This window comes from Anneissia japonica, unplaced genomic scaffold, assembly GCF_011630105.1.
Source record: "Anneissia japonica isolate Jap-2015-1 unplaced genomic scaffold, ASM1163010v1 scaffold287741_len385558_cov193, whole genome shotgun sequence".
NCBI classification, from domain to species: domain Eukaryota; kingdom Metazoa; phylum Echinodermata; class Crinoidea; order Comatulida; family Comatulidae; genus Anneissia; species Anneissia japonica.
In genome coordinates this window covers 10,014-18,765 of record NW_022754911.1, presented here as the reverse complement: position 1 = coordinate 18,765, position 8,752 = coordinate 10,014, and the positions used below count along the sequence as shown (strand labels likewise).

At 36.5% G+C, this 8,752-nt stretch overlaps 1 protein-coding gene across 14 annotated transcripts in view; it reads right to left on the bottom strand.

Moving 5' to 3' along the window:
- Window positions 1-8,752, bottom strand: part of LOC117123297 (adenylate kinase 9-like) — a 53,858-nt gene that overhangs the window by 38,989 nt on the left and 6,117 nt on the right. For all 14 annotated transcript variants that reach the window (XM_033269168.1, XM_033269172.1, XM_033269167.1 and 11 more), the window contains exons 2-4: window positions 4,290-4,532; window positions 2,683-2,953; window positions 413-525 (exon numbers count right to left, since the gene is read on the bottom strand). In XM_033269168.1, coding sequence (XP_033125059.1) covers window positions 413-525; window positions 2,683-2,953; window positions 4,290-4,532 — 627 coding nt within the window. The remainder of the gene's footprint in view (window positions 1-412; window positions 526-2,682; window positions 2,954-4,289; window positions 4,533-8,752) is intronic.

Sequence of the window (8,752 nt, the reverse complement as noted above, 5' to 3'; positions counted from 1 at the left end):
TATTGCCTTGATATTTTATATAGTTTATAAAAGTTTTGTTTGCAATAAAGTAATAAAAAAATGAATTGCGTAGCTCACATACTTTTGTCGTTACAGCATGCTGAAAACCATACGTTTTACACTTTTACGGCGTGCGCGAAAATGCAGATATTAGAATGGCCATATCTCAGCAACCAACCACCCAAAAATAAAAATTTAAGTACCATTCTCTTAGTTTTCATGCCCTCTATCTGGTGAGATGAACAAATATGTTGCAAAAAAAACTTTTAAAAATTGTTGCCGGTACCTAATATTATTTGAGGTGGACATTCAGCATTTATCGTTGACAGAATACAAAAGAACAGGAGGGACACTAACTGAAATTATAATATTGTACAAAAGTTTTCCCCAAATATTGAATGTCCCAACTGACCTTTATGTTAATGATGAAGTCTGGTTTCAAGTTCCAATTTTTAACAAGTTCCAATTGATCTGGGATTGTCATGTAGTCTTCACTTAGCGATGGGAAACCATCAAGTACATAACCTAAAAGGAGAATTGAGTTAAACTAACAAATTAAAAGGCACATGAAAGCATTCTGACTCATTTAAAAGTATACATTTATAAGTGGTTTTTGACTGATTTTTTTAAAAAGAAATAATAACATTACATTTATATCACTTTTATTTTAATCATAATTAAAAAATGTAAACTTTTGTTTTGACAAGGTAGGCCAATTTTATTGTTCCAAGTATAATAAAGAAACTACTGTAGAGCAGTCACTCCATAGAATGCATACCTTAGCCCCATGCGGACAGAACCAACAATATGCAGGCCATGTATAATAGGCCAAAATGCAGCATACCCTCCAATAATTAATAATAATTGTCCAGCTGTATTCAGGCACATTACTTTCTTGCATGCTGCAGTATACCCTCAAGAAAATAATGTTTGTTTTCTCAAGGGATGCCTGGATATGAGAGGTGATTCCATTATTGTGACTCAGACCTTGTCCATTAACCTTTTCTTGTAAAAATTAAATGGTGTCTTTCTTTGATTATTATGTACCATTCCACTAAATTTTATGATGATCTGTTCATTAGTTTTGCTATAACCTTGCTAACTTAGTACAGAGAGAAAGACAGACAGACAGACACACTGCAGTGAATACATAATCTCCTTGGCAGAGGTAATAAATAAAAATAGTAATAAATAAACATTCATAAGTATGTTTTACTTTAGATCTACAGTCGGCAACTTTTACTCCTTAGGACCCATAATTTTTGGCCATAGCTTCCCACGACCCAAGACCTCCAGTTATCTTAGAAATGTCATCCAAGAATCAAAATATTCAAACAATGTGATACAACCCGAGAAACCTCTATTCTGGGGACATTTTACCATGAAATGAGAAAATTATATCTTTTAACACTACGGCAAACCCTTATTAAGGGGACACCCCTAATAATGAGACAGCAACACTCTCTGGGTGTGCCAAATGGTCAAATCAATACATATTCAACTCTTAGTAAGGAGGATACTTATTTTCTTTTCATTGTACAGTATCACAAAATCTACAGTCTAAAAATAAAAAAAATATTTTTTAACTATATTTTGACACCATTTGCACAAAAAAAACTTCACATCAAACCAGAATATCTTTCTGTATAGGCCTTCATCTAACCAATCTTGTCAAATTTTACCCATAACCATGGGGATTTCTTTTTTGTGTACTTTCATATAGGATTCTATTATATCATGTTACATGTACCCATTTTTTGAGTCGTTACTCTACTGGCACCTGAATAGGGGTATCCCTATGAAGGTGTCCCCTTAAAAGGATTCTACTGTATATCGAAGTACTGTTGTGTCTCATAACAACAATATAATAATTTGATAGCCATACTTATTAAAGAAAATAATTACTTAAAGCAGCTTTTCTGTTTTATTTTTGGATTTTTGGATTTCCATCGTTTTAGTTCGACTGTGTTAATTCAGATATTGGTTGCTTGCAGCTTTGTCATGTTTTGACTACATAATGCCCACCAATTTAGCTAGTATGCACTAAGCGGTAAATGCCCCTCAACAGTAGACAAATGAGGAGATGAGGATGTGAATGAGTGACACAACACTGTAAAGTTTGGTAACGACCCATAGGTTGCCGACCGTACTGTAGCTTCAGATTAAGTCAGATCTTTCAATCTGGATTAGTGATATCACAGAATTACATTTAGGATACATTATTAGTATCAACTCTTTGAAAATATGCAATGTGTAAATGAATACTCATGTCTCAATATTCATGCTCTATTAGCACTGCCTGTTTCTTGTTTGAAGTCTTGTTTTGAATAGTAGTGAAGAGGAATTTTGTTAGGTTAGTGCAATGATATGATGCTGTTGCCCGAAGTATTTGTACATGAATGCTTGTGTTTCAATAAAAAAAAAATTATTTACACCATTGCCTCTTTCTATTGACTTTTAATGTGTTTAAACTTGTTTGAGTTTTGAATGGTAGTGAGACCTGGACTATAAACGAAGACTTTAAGGTTAAAGCAATGATATGTGGTTGACTTTTGTGTACACAAATACTTGTGTCTCATTAAACTTTTTTTATAAAAGAGCTCCCTGTTTTTGCTTTTAATTGTCAGGAGTCTTTTTTTCTTTTTTTTCTTTTTTTTAATATACAAAGAATAATAAATATACCATGATGAGCCACTTCTGGGGAGTTTATTTTGTCCTCAATCATCTTAGCAACCATAGCCTCTGGTAACGCTTCTCCTTTCAACAGAATCTCTTGCATCTTAATACCAGTTTCTGTTTGAAGCTCAATGTGCAGAAGGATCAAGTCTGTGGCATGCAGTAGTTGACAGTGCCATGTCTGGGCAAGTTTATTTGCCAAGGTGGTCTTGCCAGCACCTGGCTTGCCCAAGACTATGAAGCATGTTGGCTTAGAATGTAAAAATCGAAGTTCAGCCTAAAGGAAAGAATAATAAATTATATTAGATTGAGATTGATATTGCATGTATTTAATTGTACCTTTTCATTTATAATTTAAATATTAAAAAGCATTTTTCTATATAAATATTGATTATAATGATTTATGTTTATAATTTGATTAGGATGTTGATTTGTAGGTTGACAACTTTAGCAGACCACTCAACTTCTATTAGTCTCAGAAAATAAGCTGTTAATATAAATTTGGGGGTTTTTTTTTTTGTTTTTGTTTTCAATTATATTCTATGGTTATAATTTATATTTTCTACATTTTTAGGTCTATTTATGAATGATTTACTATCATGGTGTAGTGCGTCCACACCCCCAAGATGTCTCAGGGTGTCAGTAACACTCAGAAAGCCTTTGTACACATTGTTATAAAGTTGGCGGACAAAGAAAAAATTGAGACAAAAATACTCAATTATTGGTACTAAAAAGCCACTAATTAGTTGTTTTTTGTATTTTAGGTTCTTTTCTAAAAATTTGGGAGAATTTGACAAAATTCAGGAGAATTTTTTTTAAAATGAAAATTTGGGGGGACCTTAATCGAAGCGGGCGAGTTGGAACATATGAATTCTATCATGCTCATAGGCGAATCACAGATCAGCCAGAGATAACTTGATAGTGTGTCAGGGGTCCCAAGTTGAAGGAATTTATTTCCAGGAGATCTGCGGTGGCGGGTTGATGGGTGGTGGTGGAGGGCAGGGAGACACTTTTATAGATGGATGGTCGACACCTCAGCTACCATGGTTGGAGGTGAGGTAAGAAAATTTATGATTTAGGCACCTACAGATGGCCGGAAAAGGCCATCTCACACTTAAATTTGAATATAATTTTTTATCTACTCCATCTGTTACCTGGCTAATAATGGTAATAGTAAGCTTTCTTAACACTTTAATTTTATTTTGATGTACATAGTCACACCCATCTGCACCGACTTCTGTGGGAAAATTTATAATAAAGCAGTGAAAACATGCTAAATTATGAATTTTATGAGATGGGTTAATTTCCGGGAGATTCTTGCTTGCTTGGGGGAGTGTGGGAGATTTCCGGGATTCCGGGAGATTCCCGGATCTACTGTACATGAGCCATTAAATGGATTTTTACACAGTATTATTGTACAGTAGAGCCCTCGGTAAGATGATACCTTTGACACAAAAAAAGTATCCCTTTAATAAGGATGGCTATAAATTTGAAATACATTATCCCTTTATTATTTGTGGCCAAAGCAATGTCCCCCACACAATAAAGGAAACCCAATGGTGCCATATTATGTAACTATTAAAATTCAGACGATACAATCAATATGGACTTACTTGGTCAGCATCAAATGGATCCGATTCCATGAGTCGCATGATTTCAGAGATTGTTGCTTGGGTGTCTATAACACTGGTCTCACTCAATGCACGGCTGCTGGACATATCCAAAACATGTGTTGCATCCGCTTCTACTATGTCTGGTGTCTCTTCCGAGTCCAAGAGAGCATGAGTTGCTGGCCGTGTTTCAGTTATGTCGATGGTGACACTAGGTGTGACTGGTTCCATCATGCTAATCTCCTCCTGTTCTCCAATATGAAACAAAACATTTCTTATAAGAAATACTGTATACAAAAAAGTGTGTTCATCAAGACATATAATTACAGTACTGTACAAGGGCATCGATCATTGGTTGAAAGTGGGGGGGACGAAAAGCAAAATAAGAAAGGGTTGGGAGCTAGGGCGCCGCCTAGGGCCCCAGCGGGAGCCCAGGGGCGAAGCCCCTGGAAGCTCTGGCGCCTATAGCCTTTTATAAGCTGTATCTAATTGATTTTAAGGAATGCAAAATATTTATTTCCACACTACTTTTTCAAAATACAGTGGCGGATACAAGAATTTGAAATACCTGTAGAGGGGTACCCGGGGAGGGAATTTTACAGATGGAGAGTGTAGACTACCTCAAAACCCTACCATGATTGGGGCTGTGGTAGGTAAGCTCAGAAGTGATAGAGGGCGCTATAGATTGTCGATACAGAAAACGGGATAGGAAATAGTTCCCGACGGAGAATAGGATACCCACATGTATTATCGTAGTTTGCGGAAGAATATCGTTAAATTGTGAAATTGTGCCCGAACTACTTCGAGACAACCTCCATTAATATGTCAACAAGGCTATGTTTTTTTCAAGCGTGAGATTCGGTTCTGTAGAAGTTTTTTAAGTACTACGAAAGTTTATAAAGAATATTAGAAGTGCTTTACAAGCTTTTTCATTACCTTGTCGGTTTTCTCCAGATATTGAAATATTAAGGTAAGAAAGATTTTCAAAATATTAGTGTAGCTGATAAAAGTTAGATTTCTGAAAATATTATATTATATTGCTTCGTCGCCTAGCGGGCCTAGGCCAAGACCCGACAATTGTGAGGGCACCCTCATTAATTTTTTTTACGCCTTGTCGTGGCGAAAGCATCGTTTTCCCCGCTAGCTGTAGTGGTGCCTAAGCCCATGGTTTGGGCCTAGCATTCGTAAACTTGTACAATAGATTTTAGTTAAGATTTATAACGTTATGGTAAAAGATAGATATTTAAAAAACAATTAAATGTATTATAGGAATTGTCAAGTGTATATGTATATTATCTATAACGTTGAAAACTAATTTTTATTGCTTTTTTTTTTATTTTATTCCCCTTTTTTTTTAATAATTAAAAATGGTATTTCTATAATACATTTTACAATCATCGTATCGATTTTAATTTTCCTTGTAATAGTCAATCCCAATGATAATTTTTCATTGGAACTGTGTGTAAAAATAAAGACAATATCACACATTTTAAAAGCATGAATTTATTAATACTGCTAGGCCTAATAATCTCATTGTGTGTACACATTTTGACTAACATGCTCGATGATGGTAAGTACTTGTTTCTTCCCTTTTAAAGTCTATAAGGCCTATACATTGATAATTAATAGAAGATGGATGATGACCCACACTATGTCGGTGTGTATTCGGATGCACTATGTATTAGACTATCAAGCACAAATGAAGATGGCATTTGTAGGCTTAATGGTCAACACATAAATAATGGTGCTGTTCTGGAGATGCGAGATGCTGTTCTGAAACTGAAGCAACCAATTTCAGCACATATCACTTAGTTACTAAAAATCCTACAACAAAACGATGTTGATGTTTCCAATATCAAGGACAGTACCCTGCGATCAAAAATTGCTAGCATCAAGGACACAAGACAGAAGATAATAAAAAACAGCAAACCAAAGTTAGATTTGTTCATGTTGGAAATGTTTGCTATTCCACAAGCAAACAAAAAGCAACCTGTAAAATGGCGGCGATACCAGGTGGTCCAACTGACTTCATGCAAAGATTGTGAGTTGCAGTTTTCTGTAAATGAAAAGTTGGCAGCAGAAAATAAGTTACAGCAAGCTTCAATAACAGAGCTGAATAGGCAACTGGCGGTAAAACCAAAAGTTTTGGTAAAGAGGATTGGCAGTTGTAAGCGACAAAACCAAACAATTAGAAGAAAGAGTTTGCAGGTAAATTCACTGAGAGAAAAAATACATAAAATGAAAAAGATGAGGCAGCCTTTAACTCCTGTAGATGAACAACTCACAAACTTCAAGGGTGAAATATCAAAACTTAAGAAGCAAAAGTACCGACAAAATAGCAAGTTCAATAAAAAAACACAAAACCTGGCAGCAGATGTACAAAAGATAAATGAAAGGTGCAACAAAACTTAGTGAGACGATTGAAAGATGAAAATGCAAAACTCAACGAAGAAATTGTTACATTAACATCATTATCGTCAAGAGAGATCATCACAAAAAAAGATGGAAAAACGTTCAACTGGCCAGTGCGCAATGCAGTATACTTTTGCCTTGAGCATGAGGTTCCAGCCAGAAACATTCCAAATGTTTTGCGATACGCAATTGAAGAACTTGGTAAACTAAAGATTGGTGTTCTGCCAGATACGGCCTCCTGCTTGCGTATGCTGAGAGAAATGAAAGAGCTTTCAAGAATTCAAGTTAGTGAAGTCTTGCAATCGGGAAACAATACAACATTGAAGTACGACGGAACCAACAAAAAGCGTACTCACTATTTAGAGGTTCAAATTGCTGACTAAAAAACCACCTATACTACTGGTATTACTCGCCTTCCTTCGGGAACTGCTTCGGCAAATGCTGTGGGGATAATACAGTCACTGGAAGATCTAGAAGCTGCGAACAAAGCAGTTGGAGGGTCAGCATCGAAACAATACCTCCTTGACTCTATAGCAAACACAATAACCGACCGCTGCGGTGTTAACAAGGCAGTCAACAAGGAAACTGATTGAATCAATGTCAGTTGGAAATAAACAGTTAAATCACTTTTTCTGTGCCATGCACCCCATAAGTCAAGATGACAAGATGACAACCTTCCGGAACATAAGCCTATGTCATTTCAACGCAGGAGTCCGAGTGGAGCACAGAGCTTTATCAGTGCTGTTTGTAGACTTTGTTTATATAACAACGCAGTAGGCTTGCCATCAGAAATTGATGTGTTCTTGAGGGGTCGAGGCATTAGAGTAAGCGAAATATTATCTCCTGTAATGGGTAGCCGATTCCACATATCGGAATGCTGGCGCAGTTTATTTCTTGCTGCTGCACATAATGGAATTCTTAACGAAAGTGTGGACGCCGACAAATGATTTACAGCGGGCAGTATTAGTAGATAGTAAAACCAAAGAATACCAGACAGGATGTAGAGCACTTGGCCTCATTGGAAAATATGTGTCGGGCCCGTGGATGAAATTAGTTGAAAAGGATCAAAATATCCTCGAGCTGAATACTCCATTCACACACGCCATAGAAAAAATGGAAGGATGGAAGTCAAACACAGATTCACTTGTTACAGGGGAAGCAAGCAGTCTATTTGTAGAAGTACCATTGGTTAAAGATGCTGTGTTCAAGAAGCTAACAACCTCACAGGAAGATGACTGTCAAGTGGAAGGTCTGTTGACTACACTTCTTGATGCTATTCTTGAAATCTGCCGTAGACAACTAGACGATCAACTACCAGGTGGCATTCATCATAGTCCTAGTGATGAGTTACAGATACAGGCGAAATCATGTGTTAGCAATAACATTAGTGGCGAACGAGTCTTTGGATTGCTCCACCATTACGTGAAACGAGCGCCAAATGCAAGTTTGAGTTATATTGAAAGTAAGATAGTCTATAAATGCAATAAGACTTCAAGGCCCAAATGCTTGCCCTGCATAGCAAACAAATTGATGCCGAAAGAAGCCAAACATTGTCAGCACAGAAGCAGCAACACCTGAAGGAGGGAAAGCAGGAAATGGTTGATAGTGCGGATAGAGCCAGGCTGCTACACGAAAATTTGCTGAATGATCTGATGCAGTATGGTGGACTGTGGCAAAATGATGAAAATATGAATTCTCATTTGGAGGTATTAACAACAAAGAAAAGGAAACTGATCGCATTGAAGGCTCAACTTAATGTTCTAAAGAAAATTCTCAATCAGAAGGCCGATGGATCTTTGTTTTGCTTCTCTGGGCAAGGTAAACAATTTCCCGTAGAGAAATTGAAAGAAAATTTGTCTATCCTGATGTCTTCCAAAGATCTAAATGATCACCTTCATATTAAGGAAATAATCATGGACTCTTTAATTCTGCTACAAATGAAAATCTCTCATCTGTGGGCAAATGAAAATCTCTCATCTGTGGGCGAATGAAAGTAATGGTATTATGTCCGAGATATGGTACGAAGGTACTATAGCAGAGTATAAGCAAGTGAC